This window comes from Eublepharis macularius, chromosome 5 (assembly GCF_028583425.1).
Source record: "Eublepharis macularius isolate TG4126 chromosome 5, MPM_Emac_v1.0, whole genome shotgun sequence".
Classification (NCBI taxonomy): Eukaryota; Metazoa; Chordata; class Lepidosauria; order Squamata; family Eublepharidae; genus Eublepharis; species Eublepharis macularius.
Window position 1 is genome coordinate 113989004 of NC_072794.1, and position 21361 is coordinate 114010364.

At 40.2% G+C, this 21361-nt stretch overlaps 1 protein-coding gene across 5 annotated transcripts in view; it reads right to left on the reverse strand.

Moving 5' to 3' along the window:
• Positions 1 to 21361, reverse strand: part of RBBP5 (RB binding protein 5, histone lysine methyltransferase complex subunit) — a 33128-nt gene that overhangs the window by 11579 nt on the left and 188 nt on the right. For 4 of the 5 annotated variants that reach the window (XM_054981137.1, XM_054981136.1, XM_054981135.1 and 1 more), the window contains exons 2-12: positions 16533 to 16558; positions 15012 to 15184; positions 13510 to 13650; positions 12916 to 13078; positions 9911 to 10020; positions 8894 to 9013; positions 7987 to 8140; positions 7811 to 7882; positions 7237 to 7354; positions 3563 to 3632; positions 2040 to 2269 (exon numbers count right to left, since the gene is read on the reverse strand). In XM_054981137.1, coding sequence (XP_054837112.1) covers positions 2040 to 2269; positions 3563 to 3632; positions 7237 to 7354; positions 7811 to 7882; positions 7987 to 8140; positions 8894 to 9013; positions 9911 to 10020; positions 12916 to 13078; positions 13510 to 13650; positions 15012 to 15184; positions 16533 to 16558 — 1377 coding nt within the window. Of the gene's footprint in view, positions 1 to 1971; positions 2270 to 3562; positions 3633 to 7236; positions 7355 to 7810; positions 7883 to 7986; positions 8141 to 8893; positions 9014 to 9910; positions 10021 to 12915; positions 13079 to 13509; positions 13651 to 15011; positions 15185 to 16532; positions 16559 to 21361 lie in introns of all 5 variants that reach the window. The other variant, XM_054981138.1, reaches the window with a different exon arrangement.

Below are 21361 nucleotides of genomic sequence, written 5' to 3' on the forward strand. Positions count from 1 at the left end.
CTGGCCAGGTGCAGCTTGGTAACAAAACGTGCACCTTGGTGAGGAGGAGCAGGGGGAGGAGCAATTGGTTGTGGAAGCCGTGAATCGCATCACCTTTGATCCCACCACCACCACTGAACCTGACTCTGTGTAGCCCCTGCAACCCTGGAGTGCCTTGGACTACGACCTCGTACTGCTTTGGACTGTGACTGGATCCTGCTGCCCAATGAACGGATTCCTGACTGCTGCTGCTGCCTGCACTGAGACCTTCTGCACCAAGGCCTTCTGCTGGAGCCTGGTTTGAGACTCACTGGGATTCTTCTCTTTGGGGGGATGGGAGAAAATGTTTTTTAAATTTGCATTTTAAAAACTGCTTTTTTGCTATGTGTGGAGCATGCTTCAGTTGGGCTGTTGTGTATGAGGACTTTGATTTCTGGCTTTTGAAGTTATATTTACTGTTCATTTTGCTGCTTGTTCTTCTAAGGGGGTTGTTTTATCCTCTCATGAGTAATTTGTTGTTTGGTGTTTTATAATTCCTATTAATTTTATTAAATTTACTTGCTCTTCGGGGGGGGGGGGGCGTGTTTTCCTCTGTTGTGGGTGCTTTCTTTGTTGCTCTAAATTTTTGTTGGTTGTTCTTTGTGTGTGTGGGGGGGTGGGGGTGGGTGGGAGGAGAGCTGCTTTCCCGTTGTTGGGCCTTGCTCTTTCATTAAAGTGGTTGGTGTTTTTGCAGGGTTCTGTTTTCTGTTGGCATATAAGTTGGTCTGGCATTCAATTGTTGTTGGTTGTTCTTTGGGGGTGGGGTTGTTGGGGTGTTTGTCGCATGTATTTCTGCAGTGGGAGTCAGCTTGGAGGTTTTTTCCCCGCAACAAGAACAAATGGAAAGGCTTGAGTCACCTTGTTCAAGGGCTCACAGAATTGGACCTCAGTGTTCAATATCCCTGAAACTTGGGGAGTATTTAGGATACAGTCTCAAGTAGGGCCACTGAAAATTTGGTAGATTTTGCTTATAAAATGCCACCCTCAGCATTGATAGCCTGAGAAACAATGGTTGAATTTTACTGAATTTGCTTTGCATTACTGAACCAAACTGGAGAATGAATTCAGTATTTGGGGAGGTGCCGAAATTTTTTTCAGTTCAGTTTTACTGAACCGACAACCAATTTTTTCCCCCTGTATACACACCTAACTCATAGGCCACCATGTTAGCACGACAGCATCCTGGAACACTCATCCTTTCTATATGTTTTGTTATATAACCAAAGGATAGAGCAGGGACAAGATGTTGGTTAATGGGCAGTTTCTTCACTAGATCTAAAGCTTTACAGCCATTATCAGCTATGAGAGGAATAGGTAACAGAGACTTGCAACAAGCTATTCCATTCTGACTATTTCTTTTCCCACCTGTTGCAGGTGGGAAAAGTCACAGTTTTAACGCTTTTCTGTGTAAAAACTCTCTGCACATAAAAAATGAGGGATCAGGGCAAAAGGTTCTATCCTAGCCCTTCACATGTTAGCTTTCCACTTACAGGAAATTATTAATGAAGAAGTGGCTCAAAAAATGACATACCCACACACCAGTCTGAATTGGTACAATCCATTCTATGCCCTCAGCGCTCTACCACCTCATTCTGCTGCATATGTAGAGCAAGCATTACACTTGTGAAAATGTGTACATGAGATTCATTAAATTCCAACACAGAAATCATTTCTGTGCGGTAATTACATTGTGTGAAGTAGACCTAAATCTGGTATTATTTTGCTACAAGGTGATTCAGAGAGAAGAAATGTAGATGGCCTATTTAAGATGCTTTTTATCTGTAAGACCAGCTGTTTCCACTGCAGAGCAATAAAGACACCAGTAGGTTGCTATTTAGAAAGGAATCACTCCTCCCTTTAGAAAAGTATAGCCATGCCTAATAAGAAGTGGTAGTTGAAGTGTACTGTCTCAAGCAACGTTAAAAATATATTAAACAGAACTAGAGCTCTCACCCATTCTTCAGTCTACAAAGATGTCAGATGATACCAGTGTGAGCAGAAGGATGGCAGCTCCCACTCACCATCATTAGGTACTCCCTGCAGTTCTATATTGGTTGTTTTGGGCTTCTTCTTTGGTGGCTGAGGTCCATCAGACAGTGACTGCCTCTTCTTTTCAGAACCTAGTCCCTCATCAGGTAGGGCAGTCTGGATTGCATCTGGTGGAGGACCATAGGGATTTTCTTCTGGGTCTTCCACTTCGGGAGCAATAGGCAAATACAACAGAGCTTTGGAGTCTTCCAGTTCTTCGTCACTGGTAAGGAAATAATATTTTCTCCCATGAATTCTGGGTAACTCGTGTTACTAGTTTTCTTTCCCCCTAATCTCTTCTTCTGTTCCTACCGCAGTTTGAAAAAGAGATATCACAATTGCAGAAATTAGCCCCATGGCACACTCTAGAGGGCCATTTCACACATTAGGTAGATGGAAATCCAATTTGGCCTCCTAGTGTACATTCACAGGGAGCTATAGCCAATCACAGCTCTCTGATAAATACCCTGGTAAGATACGTATCTACATGTGCTACTTTCTCTGAGTTGACATTTTTAGAGTGTGTCATGGTCCACTATTACCCAGTATAAAAAGAAAACACACTCTACCAACAACAAAGAAGCCTGAAGAAGAAACTGGAAGCTTTGTGAACAAAAGAGATTTAACTACAGGTTGGAATGCCATAACAACATGCCAAAACCCAAACAATTAAGTGGGAGATGGAAACAGTTACCAAAATAAATTGATTTAAAAGGTCTAGGAAGAATCAGTTATTCACCATTCAAGAACAATCAATTCTGGGAAACTAAAATGGAACAGAACGGTAACAATCTTGTTAAAGTGAACGACAGTGACTCCTAAGCAGCTTCACAGTGTTCTAGACTCATTGACTTCAGTGGACTTAGAAAGGTGCAACTCTATTTAGGATTACACTGACAAGAGTTTAAACTTCCACAATATCCCTTCTTATATATTTTGAACCACAGTAAAGGTTTTCAATTCAGGAAACTCCTCTTGCAAAATTAGAAAGCAGATAAGGAATACATAGTTAAGGAGAAAGAATACAGGTATCACAAGAATACATTTACGTTAGGGGCATAAAATTTAGTGGATCAGTTTGTTAGATTATTTAACATGCTTTGACTACATATGTTTTAACCGTGTCCTTAATTAATTGGCCAGCATATTCTTAAAAGCTTAAATATTTTTCATGTAAGTAAACAGAAAATCCATTGGAGATGGCCATCAGAAAAAGGCATCCCTCCATTTTCATCACTCAGGAAAGAACGCCACTTCTAAGAGCTAGCCTGTTGTAATGTGCATGCATCATTCAGAAAATAAGAAGAACCCTGCTGGATTAGACCAGTGGTCCATCTAGTCCAGCATATTGTCTTACACAGTGGCCAACCACTGTATAGATTTAATTAACAGTCTGATTAAAAGTCACACAGTTAATCAACCAAGATCTCTTTAACTAGGTTACAATACAGTTCAAAGGTATCTGCATGATAAGCAAATGTTTATCCTTTTAACATCTTCTCATCATCACTTTTACCTGCTACAGAAAGCAGCAATAGGGTCTACACTGGTTACATCCACTTCCTCATCCTCTGCTGCATCAGCACCTGCCAAGTGGAGAAAGTTTAAATCTCAAATTAATGGGAACAGAGGCAAGCTAGCGCCTGAACAGTAAACATGAATGAGTTTAACACAAAACTTAATGTACAGAATTAAACACATGCCACTTCCACAAATATTTAACCATCAAGCAAACACAATGTCTGTATTAGCTAAACGGATGAGGATATCTCCATTCTAGTAGGTCAAAATCTTTGGGTTGCAGTTATAATTTTAAGTAGACCTTCTTGGCTTTATCTAGCACGCTCTCTACAGAAGTTTCAAGTTGTCTGGGCTGCGCAAGAGCCAAACCAGACATGACACAGGAGATCCTGGCATCTTTCTCATTAAGAAAACAGCCTGAGGGTGTTCCAAATGGGACTGAGGTAGTGGGAAAGGAGGAAAGCAATTAAAGTTTTCTCTGATACTAATTCCCAAAAGCTGCTCTTAAAAAACAGGCAAGGTAAAAATACATTTCTCCCCCATTCCCAACACACATACATCAGCAACACTGAGTTATAGGTATGTCTTATTTTACTTACTTTATTTAGAGCCTGTCCTTACCACTAAGACTTGGCAGATTACAGAATATAAAAACATACAAACAGACAGCATTATGCATCTAATGAACAGGACCAGGACTACAAAGTTAGAAAGCAATGCAACTAATTAACTGTCTAAGGCAAGTTATGTGTGCTGGTAAGGTGCTGTCAAGTTGCAGCTGATTTATGGTGACTCCATAGGGTTTTCAAGGCAAGAGATGGACAGAGGTGATTTGCCATTGCCTGTCTCTGCATGTGTGTGTGTTATGTGCCGTCAAGTCATCTCCAACCTATGGTGACCTTATGAATGAAAGACTTCCAAAATGTCCTATCATTAACAGACTTGATCAGATCCTACAAACTGGAGAATGTGGCTTCTTTTATTGAGTCCAGCCATCTCATTTTAGGTCTTCCTCTTTTTCTACTCCCTTCCACTTTTCATAGCATTATTGACTTTTCCAGAGAATCTTGTTTTCTCATGATGTGACCAAAGTACGATAGCCTCAGTCTTGTCATTTTAGCTTCTAGGGAGAATTCAGGCTTGATTTGATCTAGTACCCACTTATTTGTCTTTTTTGGCTGTCCATGGTATCCACAAAACTCTTCTCCAGCATGACATTCAAATGAATCAATTTTCTTCCTGTCAGCTTTCTTCACTGTCCAACTTTCACATCCATACATAGTAATGGGGAATACCATAGTTTGGATTATCTTGATCTTGGTTCCCAGAGAGACATCTTTATCTTTAAGGATCTTCTCTAGCTCTCTCACAGCAGCTCTTCCAAGTCTCAATCTTCTTCTGATTTCTTCAGTCTCCCTTTTGGTTGATGATTGAGCCAACGAATAGAAAATCTTGTGCAATTTCAATTTCCTCATTGTTAATTTTAAAACTGTGTAATTCCTCAGCAGTCATTATTTTTGTCTTCTTGATGTTCAGCTGTAATCCTGCTTTGGCACTTTCTCCTTTAACCTTCATCAGTAGCCGTTTCAAGTCTTCAATATTTTCTGCCAGTAACGTGGTGTCATCTGCATATCTCAAATTGTTAATGTTCCTTCCACCAATTTTCACTCCACCTTCTTCTAGATCTAATCCAGCTTTCCTTATGATATACTCTGTGTAGAGGTTGAACAGGTAGGGAGATAATATGCATCCTTGTCTGACACCTTTGCCAATTGGAAACCATTCTGTTTCCCCATATTCTGTCCAGTAGCCTCTTGTCCAGAGTACAGGTTGAGCATCAAAACAATCAGATGTTGTGGGACCCCCATTTCTTTTAACAGTCTCCACAGCTTTTCATGATCCGCACAGTCAAAAGATTTGCTGTAATCTATAAAACACAGGCTGATTTTCTGCTGAAATTCCCTGGTATGTTCCATTAGCCATCGTAAATTTGCAATGTGATCTGTGATGCCTCTTCCTTTTCTGAATCCAGCTTGAGCATCTGGCATTTCTCGTTCCATATATGGTAAGAGTCTTTGCTGCAGGATTTTGAGCATCACTTTGCTTGCATGGGAAATTAACGTGATAGTCTGATGGTTGCTGCACTCTTTGGCATCCCCTTTTTTGGGATTGGAATGTAGGCTGAGCATTTCCAGTCTGTGGGCCATTGTTTTGTTTTCCATATTTGTTGACATATTCTTGTTAAGATTTTGATGGACTCCATTTTTGTAGCTTGAAATAGCTCTATTGATATTCAATCTACTCCAGGTGCTTTGTTTCTCCCAAATGCTTTGAGTGCAGCTTTTACTTCACTTTCTAGGATTTCTGTTCTTCACCAAAAGATTCTCTGCATAATGACCCTGGACTTCCTTGGTGGTTTCCCATCCAAGTACTCCACTTAGCTAGCAAAATCTGACTAGTATGGGCTAGTGAGGTCAGGATCAAGGTAAGATGTACCATAAACAATGCAGACAGTGAATTGTAAAGATGGAAGATAGTGCAGTAAAGCAAGGTGACATCTACAATAAAATATGCAATAGACTACAATCCTATTCCCTTATAAAAGTGCTCCCCTAAACTTTCCCTTTACTACAGTTATAATCCCTTTACAAAAACACCATCCAAATCTTAGGGTTGCCAGGTCACTATACCTCTCCCAGCAGGAGCGGGGGGACCTGGCACTTACCTTTTCCTTCTTGGGAGTCTTCTTTTCGCACGTGCACACTCCCAGGCTTCATGCCAGCCATGGGTGTGCTCCCGCGCTTTGAGTGGGGAAAATTCAGACCATTTGGGGCCAAAATTGGCCCCAGTAAAACACGGGACCATGTCCATGGCCAGCATAATGATGTCCCTTCAGGAGGTGACACTGTTGCTCCCCACTAAGAGTGCACCTGGTGCACATTTTCCCAGGTTCCCTATCAGTGGCAGGAGATCACCGGGGGGGGGGAGGGTGCCACCTCTCGCTGATTGCCAGCAATCAGGCAAACCCCCGGGAGACTGCCCGCCACCAGCAGGCAACTGGGAAGCTTACCCATTAACATCAGTAAAAAGGAACTGGAAAGAGAACTCTGAGGAATTATCTGGAAGCTGGGCTAAAGTCAAGTTCCAAGGTACTGTTGAAAGGCACACGATACTGGAGTCTTATAAAAGCCAAGCAGGTCTGCATCTGGTCATATCCTCCTGGAAATCATTTGTACATGCCCCTGAGTTCCACGGAGGAAGAAAGGCAGAATACAAATATAGTAGTAAAAATAAAGCCACCTCTTTCCATGTAAGAAGCTAGGATACTGGACTGCTTACATCATTCTCTTCTCCATTTTATCTTCCTGTGAAGGAAGTTAGGCTGAGTGAGTGTGAGTGGGTCAAGGTCACCAAGAAGCTTCCATGGTAGACCGGGGATTCGAACGTAGGTCTTCAGATCCTAGTCTGACAATCTAACTGCTCTCATATGATGTTCAGCTACTGCTTGGTTCTACTGTACAGCTGAAATGGTGTTGTGATGTATCTTTTATTACATTCTGAGCAAAAAGAAAGGCACATTGCAAACAAGTCTGCCCATCGCTTACCTTAGATAATGCAAATTTCCATTGATACGCACAACTTTATTTATTTATTTATTTTAGAGTTTACCTGTCTGTTCTGGTTCACTCTTATCTTCATCTTCTATGTCAAACTCAGATTCCCGCTCTTCATACTCTACATTTTCATCCAACTCCTTAAAATCAGGTGCAAAGGCACTCCAGTTTTCCTAAATCACAAATCCAAAGAACATTACACTCACTAAACAGCACCAAGTCAATGATATCCTAGCTCTGCACCAAAGATTTCCAACCACATGCAAAAATCACAGGATCAGCTCTTTATACGAAATCCAAAGTCACAAGGTCTGCTAAATAAGTGGACTCATTAGTTGTGTTGTGTAACTTTGCATTTCAATTCTCTTTCATCCCTTTCAGTATTTTTTTCTGTTTGAAAGACAGTTTCATAACTATCCCTCTGGCTATAAGCAGTTAATTTTTTTTCTGCAGTTGGGAGTGAAACTGCACACTTGGTCCTCTCTCCAAATTCTTATATTTAGAAGGATGTTGCTTTTTCTGTGAAAAAGCTTACTGCAAGAGTGCTCATTCAGAATGATAAAACGGGAGTCACTCAAGGAAAATGAACATTTTGAATGGTAAGAAAATAAATCAGTATCAATACCTACCACTTGATTTTGAGCCCAAATGGATACAACACCACTGGAAATGGAAGCGATAATAGGTCGGACAGGATGCCACTAAAAGATACAGATAAGGCAGAAGAAAAGTGATTAAAAAGCAGATTAAGCCAATTGGCCCTGACAAAATTAATCCACTGAGAACAAGTAAAAGAAACACTCACTGCTACATCCAGCAACAGCTCCCCTCTGGTGCCGTGAAGGATTTTCACTAGGTTTCCAATGCTCTTCTCCCAGATGTACAAAGCATGCTGACGTGCTGACCCTGCAACAATATATTCCCCATCACCAGAGAAACAGCATTTCTTCCAAGGTGTCCTGCAGACAAAGCAATTCACAGGTCAAATTAGCATGTTACATTGTTAGCTTGTTACATTGTGCACTAATGAGAAGAAAGGGTTTCCAGTAAGAGCCAAAGGTAGCTCTTGCTGTCAAAAGATGCTTTGGGTATAACTGGAGGCCAGGTACTCAAATGCAAAAAAAAGAGCAAATTATGCAATTTGAATTACTCAAATCAGTTACTAGGATATATTCTTAATTTCAGTAACAGGATCTGCAAACATGCCAATGCTTTTCACAATTTGCACAATATTACCTGCCTTTCTATTGCATTTTTGCAGACTTGGTGTTCAGTTTCCATAGGTTAGGGACCAGGATGTATCTAAACTTTCAGAAAAGTATGAGGACAGAAATAATGGGTCAGCAAATGCCCAAGGATGGAAACTGAGACAAAGGAGAATGGAATGGTAATTATGCTAAGTGAAGAAATTTCATATCACAGTAATACCCATACAGCTTCAGGATTCTATGAAAACTGCAGGATTCTGCACTTCAGTACAAATTTAAGCCATGAAGACAGAGTAACTTGGCATTTCAACTGTATGATCATTCTTTTGGAGCGACATGTTTTTGGAGGCAGAGTTCTTTACAACATTTTTGTTTTTCAAGGGTTGCAAAGCAACAACGTATTTCAGAGGACCCACTGACAGGATCCTGTTTTGTAGTGAACTTTGTAGTGAACTTTGAACACTGCAGAGCAAAGCATAGCAGGCTTTTCCTACATTGCCCTACCTGTTCACTAAGTCCTGCAGTTTCTGCATTGGCTCTGGTTCTCCATCTCTACCACAGGTCAAGATTTCCCGACCATCGTAGACTCTGATTATTCGATCAGCTGTATTTATTAGAAAGCAACTGAGGGATAGAAAACATATGTATAAGATATTGTAATGATATCATTAATCTTAAGTATAATCTTGAGATGCTCTTCTATAATATGTTCTGTAAGCAAAAGAAAAGAGACAGGCTGGAAGCAAATTTTTTTCGTCTTAACCTTCAGGTCATATCACAAACGTCTTTTGAAAAACCTTTGTTTCAAAAGTTGTTTTTTCTGCACAGCAGTGAGGCTGCTGTTTGAGAAAGCTTTCTTGAGTATGCAGGTCCTTGGATCTCTGCCAGAGCAATCAACTCTCCTTATCCCTCTCTGTTATAATACAACCATTTCTCAAATTAGCTATATTTAGGACATTCATGTTCTACTTTGTCACATTCCAAGAGCTTGGCATTTTTCTTAGGTGCATGCAACAAAGGCCATTAAAATTCATAAGCCTGTTTCAAAGTGTTTATTAACAGTATAAACACTACACCTGCCATAAAATCATTTACTCTGGTGCAAAAACAGGCCAGCACAATCCTAACATAAGCATTTTTTTATTCTGAGGTTCCCAGCATCAAAAAGGAGAATGGTGATTTTTACAGGCAAACAAAAACCAAATCCCGTCTGTAAATGTAATCAATCCCAACTATTTGTGATCTCCATCTATGTCAATCACAGAACTAGAAGAGCTTGACTCTTGAAAGGTTTTACCTAGAAAATCTTGTTGGTCCTTAAAGCACTACTGGACCCAATCTTGCTCTTCTACTGCAGACCAACATGGCTACCCACCTGGAACTAAGCAGGGAAGGAGAAGGACTGAGAAAACTCACTGAAAAGGAAATAACTTATACCTGTGCTCTATTATCAGCTGGTGGGCAGTCTGATAACTGTATTACGAAGTATTTCAATTTTTAGGCAAACAATCCTCAACTCACCTTCCTTTCCTAGCAAACTCTATAGATTTAATGGCTGTGGTGTTGCTGGTGCCTGTTGTGACTCTGAAAGAAGCAACAAGATCCTGAGTGTCCGTCTTTAAGACCAAAATCTAAAGTACAAGAAAGAAAGAAAAATGAAAATCCTCTTCATACGTTCCCATGCTGAGCATTAGAGAGGAAAAGCTGTGCAGACTTCAACTGTTGTCTCTGCCAGTAATTTATGAGACACTGAACAAGGTTCATAACCATCTCTCTCTCATCCATTAAAAAACATTAAAATATTTAGTGGCAACACTGTCAATTTTAGGAAGTCTGACTTGAGCAGACATGAAATTAGAAGAGGAAGGAAATGATCAGAATCTCAGTCTTTGTGCAGTCAACTGCATGAAATTCATATACAAAACAGTACTCCCATAATGTCTTATTATGACATCTTTCATACTACTGAAGACCCATACCGCCTATTTATTTATTTGAGGATATTTCTATGCCACCTGTTCAGAGTGACTTCAGATAGCTTACAATTAAAATCACAAGGGAAAAGGAGGGGGGGCTCCTCAGTTTATGCAGAATTGATTTATAATCATTACTTGGAGCTTCACTTTTTAAGTGTAAGTAGCCACCATTCTTTAAATAGAATTTTTGTAAGAATATATTTTTTAGTATCAATCAGTATGCTGTAATTCCCTTAAATCAGTATTTTTTATCAATTTCAAGACCCAATTACAACCTGCCTAGACTGAAAAAGAAACTTTTTAATACTGTTATAGCTTTTGTTTCATGTGTATATTAATATAATTCTGACCTCTGAAGAAGGCCCTCAGAGCAAAAATGTGTTGGGTCTTTTGGTAAATATACACATGAAACCATTATTGTGATCTGAGTGTTTAATGGTATTCTAAATATGTCATTTTTAATCCTAAGATTCTGTGCACTGTGTAATAAACAGTTGTATCTTATTTTTTGTTGCTCAGCCTTTTTGTTCCTGACTTACAATTAAAATCAAACAAAAAACAAGTCATTGGACATAAGTAACACAAAACAGTAAGTAACACAAAAGTAACAGTAACAGTAGGTAACACAAAACAGTAGCAGACAATTAAAAAGCCAATAAAATAATTCCCCTAATTACAAGCATGAGTAAAAAGATGTGTTTCTGCCTAAATGAAAGTACATGATTTCCAGCAGAGCCTCAATGGGGAAGGCATTCCAAAGATTAGGTGCCACCACAGAAAATGCTGTATCTCTAGTTGCCACCCATTTCACCTCTGAAGGAAGGGGCATAAACAGCAGAGCTTGAGAAGCAGATCTTAACTTGTAGTCTGGATAATACGGCAGGACATGGTCATTGTCATGGAGACAGTTTTATTTAAATTCTAAGTTACTGAGTTAACTAGATTATGCATCTGATTTGGTTCACAGCAGATAAATCAGAGGATGTATTAATTGCATATATTCAAAAAACTTTCACTTAGAAAATAAACACTTTAACATCTGGACACAGTGATTTCAACTACGACTGGCAGGGAAGAATGTAAATAAGACGACTATAACTTTGTGGATATATAATTGCTCTTCAAACAACAGGATTCTCACTGTGTGACATGCAGTGAACATGCAAGAAATACATATTCCATGCTAAGTGTCACATAGCCTCAATTAAGAATATTTTTGTAACAGATGCATATGCAATTTGTCTCAGTTTAATCCCCATCACATTAAATCTGATCAAAATGCTGCTGTGATGCATATCAAATGTATACAATGGTGAAGGAATACAAAATCCCATCAGAAACTGCAACAATATCTGTAACACAACATCACTGATTCATCCAGGGAAAGCAAAGAGTTTTTTTAAAAAAGGTGGTCATAAGACAGTAACAGCCTGATCTTAAGCATGTTTGCTCTGAAATATCCCATTGTATGAATGTGTGGATAGAACAGCATCCTAAAATTTATTCTAGGAATTCCTTTAGAAATGTTCATTTATAAGTGGAGACCTGCAAGAATCTCATAATGAAATTCCCGCACTGCTACCAGGAGGGAAAGAGTAAGGCAGCTAGGAAAGGCAGGCTCTGAGTACCTGCAGAGTTTGGCCCAAACTGCTGGTGCTCAAACACACCAAGATCAACTGACAAGCAGCATTTTGCTGTGATTAGTGTCAGACTAGGATCTGAAAGACCCATGTTCATATCCCCACTCTGCCACGGAAGCTTGTTGGGTGACCTTCAGCAAGTTACAGACTCTCAGCCTAATCTCCCGCACAGAGTTGTTATGAGGATAAAATGTAAAACGGGAGAATATTATAAGCCTCTTAGGGTCTCTGGTGGGGAGAAAAGTGGGATGTAAACGAAATAAATAAATTTGCAGCATTGGATGAGGAGGGGCACTACCCAAGGACATCAAGGCTCCCTCCCAACCCACATTCTGCTGGCAGTAATTTCTGTTTCCAGCCATCCTCGTTGCAGCTAGGAGGAAGATGTGATAAGAACAAGTAGGCAGATGAAGGAAAAAGCATGGTGGCAGCACAACCCCCAACACATACCCACCTTCTTTGGCTTCCATTCTCTCTCCCTCTGCAGCAAGAAGGGCGAGGAGGTGAGAAGAAGGGGAGTTGAGGAAAGGGAGGGCGGCAGCAGCTCAAACTCTGCCACCAGTCATCATCTTCCTTGGCCACCTTTGTATTTTCCCTTCTGGCAGGATTCTATCCCTGCCCTCAAAGATGGTGACTGAGATCTCATGATGGTATTTTTGAACTTTTGGAATTTTTAAATCCCTGTCACTTTTCCTCCCAGCTTTTAAGATTTGTCTGTAAATCTGGGTTTCCCCCAAGTTTGTAGGAAGATCTCCCTTTCCCCATATATGGTCCTAATCTGCAGATTTAATTATTTGCCTCTAGGTACAGATATATAATGATCCTACTCAAAGGCCATATTGCAAGGCAATCCATACCTATAAGACAATTAATAGTCCACCCACTAAAGACAAATTCAGTGACTTCTTACCTTGCCTTTAGCGTTCCCTGTATAGATATATTCCCCTCGCCGGTCAAAAGAAGCCACCACATTTAGATCAGAATCATCATCCACTGGCAGAATTACATGTTTTGAATCAGACAGTGTTAGCATGACTGGGGCTGACTTCATAGGACATACCAACACCTTGTTCCTATAAAAACAGAATTTTAAAAAAGGAAAGTGCTAAATCAGTGAAATTTAAGCTGAGCACCATTGCACAGATGACAGTCAACTTAATTCTGATGATTTCTTCTGATAGCTTCATATAAAAGCTAAATGGCATCAGTGGTAACATAGAGCCCCGCAGCTCAATAGGGGCCTATTTTCAGAGGGCTGAACTGACATCATCAAACAGCACTCTTCATATAATCACAGGGTGGTTGCTGGTTTATCATACTCCATTTCACTCTCCCACCCCACTCCACAAGAAAACTAGCCAATTCAAACTGTAATATTCAGTCTAATATGCACAATTTAAAACACGCATTGAATGATATAGGCTCTGAAATGTTACTGTGAAATTCAAGAAACAATCCTGATTTCCAAAATTGCTCTAAGTAAGATTTTGTTAATGTTGCTTACTGATCTCGTGGATGGTACTGGACCTTCAGGATAGGTGAAGGGAATCGAAACCTCTGGTCACAATCTCCAGTCAGTACATCCCACTGAGATACCATATTATCAGTAGATGCGCTCACCAACTTGTGACCATCTCGACTCCAACTAGAAAAGAAGGATCAAGATTGTAAGCTCTCTTTTGCAGTATACACATAAAGCTTATACACACATAACAACTATTTGAAATGGTCAGAGCCACTGGCTTAAAATGTCAGGACAGAGGTTTTTACAGCCCTCAATCCTTGATGTATTTTTTCAATTAGAAGGAAGTTCTATTGATTTCAATGGACCTTGTTTTTACGAAAGCATGTTTGGAGTCAGGATAAGTATATTGACTTTAGAACTTATTAATAAAATTCAGCATTATGATTTTAGCAATATATCTCTCCATCTCTCTATCTGTCTTAGACAGTACCCCACCCCTTTGAATATGTAGCTCATCAAATCTACCCAGACATCAGTATGTTTATAGCAAAGTAGAATGGTGGTTCTAAAGATTTTAGGTAACGGGAATGAAAGATTTATAAAGGAAAAGATTTCGCGAATTCTCATTCAAAATTTTACAGAACCCACAGAAATACTTGCTACATCATTGTACTGCTTCTTATATTTACTGAGAGAAGATAAAAGGTTCATTTCTAGGAGTTGAATTGAGTAACCATTACAAAACAGTACAATATTTCTAGAATGGTCATATAAGTAAATACAGAATACTATGGGTACTAGAAATGACAGTTAATGACCCTGTAAACTGAAGGGGAAGTGTCATACTTCTCTTGAACAGCATCCACTGTGGCACCTGCAATCTGCAAATTGGGTCTCAAACCAAGTCCCTTCAGTATGCAAACAAAAGCATTTACTTGGAAGAGGAGGGTCTTTCTCGAAATAAAATGGAGGCAGATTTTTTGAAACTGCAAGGAATTTCAAAGTAATCTGTAATATGAAATGTTTTGTTTATAGGGAAACAGTTAAAAGTCTATTGGGCTAAGCAAGGAAATGTGCAGTTGCCAAAAAAAAAAAAACTACAAACAAAACTACAGATTGTTTCTTCAGCTGCTGAGCTGAAAACTGCAAATATAGTGCGTATTTTTCACTTGTGCATTTATACATTCTTTGGATTGTAGCTGTTGTTAGAAATAAACAGATTCATCATTAATGATAAATCAAAAGTTTTGTCTTGTGAAAATGGCATATTGTAAACATAGAGAAATATCCTGTTTCCAACTTGAACTTCAAACCATAGTTGGGAAGTGGACTAAATTCAGTGGAAGAGCACATATTCAGTCACATCCAGTTAAAAGAGCTCAGATAGCAGTATTTTGAAAGACCTTTCTGTCCTAAGGCCTGGAGACTCTATGCCAATCAGAATAGCCAGTAAGCCAGAGTCCTGAGTCAGTTTCACTTTTGCCCATGGTCAGACACCCTAGCTATAAATCACTTCAATTTGTGTTAAGATAATTCCTTACCATAATGAACAGACTGGGTGGATATGGGCACTTATGATTTTTGCTATGCCTCTGGTCAAAAAGTCCCAGATGACAATCCGGCCATCATTACATCCCACTGCCAGAAGAGTGCCCCACCTGTTAAAAGTACAGGTGAGGGCCATACTAATACAGTCCAGTGTGCCATCAGCTTCCTAAAAACAAAGAGGGACACAGAAAGAGTTGCTGAATGATCAACTTCATCCATGTGAAAAGTTTTTAGAAAAAATACAGCCATTTCCATTTTACAAAACTCAAGGTACAATTTTCACAGGATTAGTTTTAAGACATATTTGCTTAGTGCACCTTAACGTATGCAGATGACACTCAGCTCTATTCCTCCTCAAAAGCTAAGCCAGGTGTGTCTATGGAAATTCTAAATAGTTGCATGGAGAAGGTAATGGGATGGATGAGGGCTCCTGGGGGAAGCTCAATCCAGGGAAGACTTAGGTACTGTTAGTCAACGGAGAAGCTGCTCAGGGACTGCACAGCCAGCCTTTCTGAGAGGGAGTTGCACTTCCCCTGATGGAGTAGGTTCATAGCTTGGTGGTGCTGGGTCCCAGCTTACAGTTGGAGGCTGAAGTCTCCTCTGTAGCACACAGCACTTTTTATCAGCTTCAGCTGATTTGCTAGAACCAACTGTTCCTCAAAAAATGTAATCTGGCCACAGTGATCCATACTCTGATTACACATAAATTAGATTAGTGTAATGCACTCTATATGGAGCTGCCAAGGAAAACGGTCCAGAAACGTCAATTGGTCCAAAATGCAGCAGCCAGGCTACTGGCAGGAGTTGGTTATGGGGAACGTATTATCCCTGTGCTGAAAGATCTGCACTGGTTACCCAGCTGTTTCTAGACACAGTTCAAAGTGCTAGTACTAACCTTTAAGGCCATAAAAGGCTTGGGGCCAAGGTACCTGAAGGACCATCTCCTCCCATACTATCCAGCCCACAAGTTAAGACCTGCCTCTCAAGCCCTGCTCTCTGTGCCCCTGCCTTCAGAGGCAAGGAGGGTGACAACTAGAGACAGAGCATTTTCTATCATGGCTCCTCACCTTTGGAACTCCCTTCCCTTTGAGGCTTGCCTGGTGTCTACTTTCTTTTAGGTACAAAGCCAAAACACAGCTTTTTACCCAAGCTTTTAATGAGGGGATTTTATCTTTACCCAGTTTTTTAACTACCTGCTTCCATTTTGTGGATAGTTTCTAGTCTGTTTGTGTTCAATGGCTTGTTTTTAGTGATTTTTTCTAAATGGCCTGTTTTTAGTCTTGTGACATGGTTTTAATTGTAAGCTGCTTTGAACAGGACTCTGAAGAGGCAGCATAGAAATATGCTAAATAAATAGATAAACAAACACTCATCCACTAACACTCACAACTTAACTCTCACATCACAGATCAGAAAAAACTGCCTTTACCTTTCAAGCGTGATGAAACAAAATCACAAGTGAAACAAAATCAGAATAGAATGTGTCAGACTTAAGATACATAAAAGACATTTACCTCTGGATAGTTCTGCCCAAAGGATTCTGAAAACAAAAAAGAAACATAAAAACGTAAGTAGTTGTAGAAGATCATATTGTTTGTGCTGCAGAATACCATAATGTCTCGCTTAAGGTAGAAGCATATAATGATATACTGAAGCCAGAAGCCTGATCCTGAAAGTGATAAGTATATACCCTTGCTATACGTGGAGGGTCCATACTCCAGAGTCTGAAGAACAATCTAACAAGAAGCAGCCATGTTAATATTCTTAATTGGCATGATGGAAGCAAATATATATAGGTAATAAACAAAATATTGTTGAGAATTTGCTGGAACAGAATGCAACAAAAACACAAAACAAAGTCACAACACCTGATTGAAAGTAATATAGCAAATTCCAAAGCATTACAAAACCCAGATCTATCTTTAAGAACCACATCCACGTCACCTATTATAACAGAGCCACGATCAGCAAAAATAATTGGCGATGGTGATTTAACAAAATCATGTAAAATTCAAAAAGGAACAAGTCAGGGATGCCCTTTGTCTCCCCTCCTGTTTATTTTCATTCTTGAAATTTTGAATAGAGATACAAGACAAGAATAAAAGATTGGAAGAGTAAGGATAAAAAAATATTATAAATTGCGAGCATTTGTGGGTGATCTAGTTTAATTTTAGAAGACCCAGTAAAGGAGGCTGATATTCTGATCCATACAGTAAAAGAATTTGGGATGTTAGCAGGTTTTAAAATTAATAAATATAAAACAAAGATTTTAACAAAAAATATGAAATTACAAGAACAAATTGCCTTGGTGGAAAAAACAGGTTTTGAGAGAAAATAAAGTAAAATATTTGCATATTATTTTGTCAAGTATGAATTGTATGTTGTTTAATAATAATTATGATAAGACATGGAAAGAAATAAAAAAGATTTGTTAAGATGAGAAAAATTACAATTGTCTTTGCTGGAGAGAATATCTGTAATCAAGATGAATGTCCCTAGAATGTTATTTTTGTTTCAGGCAATACCAATTGACATCTGATACACCATTTAAACAATGGCAGGATATATCCAAATTTGTGCGGCAAGGCAAGAAACCACGTGTTAAATAAAAAATATTACAAGATGCAATGGAAAGAGGTGGTCTAGGCTTACCTGATTTGAAAATATATTTTGATGCTTGCTATTTGGTATGGTTGAAGGAATGGTTAATGTTGAGAAATAAAAGGCTACTGGAGTTGGAGGGTCATGATCTAAGATTCAGATGGCATGCATATTTATGGTATGACAACGCTGAAATTAATGCGAATTTTAAAAATCTTTACATTAGATGTGCCATTCTGAGAGTATGAAACAAATATAAATTTAAGTGGTGCCCAAAAACGCCACTATGGATTTCTAAGATGAGAAATAATAGTCAAACACGGCCGTTTTCACATCTTTAAAATATCGCAATACTTACAGAATGTAAAATGAAATCAAGAGAAGGGTTGATTATACAAGGATATACCTGTCAATGGTTTTTCTATGCCCAATTAACAGAACTATTTAAAGTTGATAAAAAGACGTATAGATTTCATCAAACTATGACAGTATTTGAAACAGAATTATTTATGAATGATGACCATGTTATTGCTAAAATGTATAAACTTTTACTGAGATTGGAAACAGAAGAACAGGTGAAAGTATGCATGATAAAATGGGCAAAGAACTTTGGATATAATATACAGCTTGAACAATGAGCGAATATGTGGTTGAAGGACTTTAAATTTATATTAAATTCAGGTTTAAAAGAAACCTCCTTTAAAATGATGTATAGATTATATATATTACTGGTAGGGCTGTGCATGGGTGGGGAGATTCAGCAAGCCGCTTCGGATTCGGGTTTCGGGAATCATTTCGGTATGCTCAGTGAAGATTTGGAGCATACTGAAGCGAGTGGGGGAAACTCCCCACCACCCTCCCTGGGGCAACCCCTCTACCCCCCACCCCCCCTGGCACCTGGCAGTGGGAGGGTAATCAGCTGGGCGGCGGGCTGCTGCTGCCATGGCGGTGACAGCACAAGGCAGCGCAGCCTGGAGCCAGCCGGCTCCTCTGCTGCCGCATCACCGCCCAAGCATGCGGAGGGTGGGGGTGGGGAAGGCTGGACCCTCCTCCTCCGGCCCTTCCTGCCCCTCAAATGGCTGTGGCGCACCAGCGCCGTGGCGGCCATTTGAGGGACAGGAAAGGCTTTCTCCGCCTCCTCCGGCCTTCCCCATCACCCCGCAGGCTTGGGCGGTGGTGCGGCAGGGGCAGAAGAGCTGGCCCGGAGCCACTGCAAGGTAGGTGGGGGGAGGTGGGGGGGTTGGTGTTTAAAGGGCTCCGCCACTGCTTGCAAGCAGTGGCGGGGCCCTTTAAACAAGCCCCAAACCTTACCGAAGTGACCCAAATCGCTTCGGTATGCTTAGCTTTGGCATTCCCGAAGCAGGGCCAGCATGCTGGCCCCACTTTGGGAATGCCGAGGCTTGCCAAATTGGGTCCGCTTTGGGTAACTTTACCCGAAGTGAAACCCGAATAGCACAGCACTAGTTACTGGTGAAATTAGCAAAAATGTGCAAGAATATTTCAAATAGATTTTGGAGGTGTGAACATCAAGAGGGGACATTTTATCATTTATGTGGACATGTAATAAAGCTAAAAAAATTTGGAAGAAATACATTTAACTATACAGAAGATTCTAAAGACTAATATACAAATAAAACCAGAGGCTTTCTTGTTGGGACTAATGGACAAACAGTTGGAAGTCTCTCTTGGTACACTTTTTTTGTATATGACAACAGCAGCGAGACTTTGATATGCTCAAAAATGGAAAGCTACATCATCTACAATAGAGGACTGGCTGGAGAAGATGATGGACTATGCCGAGATGTCTAAACTTACATCTTTGATTAGGGAAAAGTCACTGGATAAATATATTGTTACCTGGAAGCCCCTTATAGACTTTTTGCGGGAAATAGAGAGAAAAGAACTGATGGTTTGTGCGTTTGAAGATTAAGAAGTGGAGAAAAATGTTCTAATGGGGAAGGAAATGTAGTCATTTAAGATTAATTTGAAGGTATAATATTGTTGGTAAGGGTAAGGAATTAGGGCATAATATGTAATACTTATATATGTTTTCACAGAGAAAATTGGTAATTATTCCTAATTTCTTTTGTTTTTGGTAGATATTTGTTTTCTTTTTTTCTTTCTTTGCAGTCTTTTTATCAATTTGGAAAAATTATTTTCAATAAAATAATATAAATGATTACCATTTATATTTTTGAAAGTTAACTAAATCTGTTGTATGTAGAGAAGGACAGCAAAACTGAAAACAAAAACAATACAATTATCCACACTCCAGTATTTCTTTTCAGGAGCTACGGTTGCATTCATACTCCTAGGTTCCTAGGAATAAGCCCTACTGAATAACATGGGACTTACTTCAAAGCAGACCTGCTTAGAATTATTCTCTAAGGTTTGCTCACATTTAGGGACAAATCAATTTGTATATCTGATGTCTGGGTTTTGCCATGCATTGATCACTTGTTTAAGTTGTCTGTCCTTTCTACCTTGAAAAAAAAACAGTGTAGTCATTAGAATGTTGTATTAGAATTTGGAAGACACAGGTTCTCATTCTGCCATGGAAGCTTGCTGGGTGACCTTGGGCCAGTCACACTACCTCAACCTAACCTAGCTCAAAGGGTTGTCGTGAAGGTAAAATGGAGGACACTGATGTAAACTTCTTTGGGTCCCTATTGGGGAGAAGGTGGGGTATGAATGAGGTAAACAAAAAGATGGATTGTCTTGCTTTTTGGACAGGCAACGGGCACCAGGTTATTTTATTTCTACCAGCGACATGATCAAAATGTAAGGAATCCAATCCATCATCTTCACCGGAGAAAATAAGACATGTGACAAGGACGAAAACCTTGGAACGCTTCGTAGAGTGTACCACTGCATAATAAAAATTACTATAACCAAAATAATTCCTATAGTTGCTCAGTATGCAAATTGACTGAATCATTTCAGAAGTTAACATCTACTTTTGACATTATTTACAGTGCCGATCTATTCTGAGTTACTCCCATTTAACCCTGCTGGTTTCAAAGGGATTGAATTAGAATAACAAGCTGCTGCAGCACAGTGGTTAAGTGGTTCAGCTGCGAATCAGCACTCTACTGGTTTGAATCCTACTACTGCCATGAGCTCAGCAGGTGGCCTTGGGTAAGCCACTCTTCTCAGCCCCAGCTCCCCTGCTGTTTTGTGGGGATAATGATAACACTACCTTGTTCACCACTCTGGGTGAGGCACTAACCTGTCAAGAAGAGCGGCATATAAGTGCAATTATTATTATTTGCATAGAAATGCACTGTTAATCCATTTTGCACATGTGTGGTTTGAATATTACAAGATGATAAGGCTGCCATAGCAACAGAGCCAAAGATGCCAAAGCAGAAAGAAGCCTAGCGACAAAAGCGGGACTGGCCACGGTTGCCAATTCTGCCTCGGCGATGGGGAGGCCGGCCAGATTGACATGATGCGTGCCAGTGGAGGGTCACGAGCTTTTCCCCAGGCCCCCGCAGGGTACCAAAAGCGCCACCTTCACGTGAATCAAGAACAGCCGCGGACGTCTGCCCTGGCTACGATAGGTTTCAACAGCAGCACTAGGGATAAATCGTGAAGAGCGCTTGTGGACGACCTCCCCCGGAGGAACACTCGGGGCCCGTCATACCTCCCCGGCCACGCCCCCTCCCGCGATGGCCCCGCAGCCCGACACCCGCCGCCGCGCCCGCCCCACTCGGCCCCGCTCTGAGAAGCACTAAGAAGC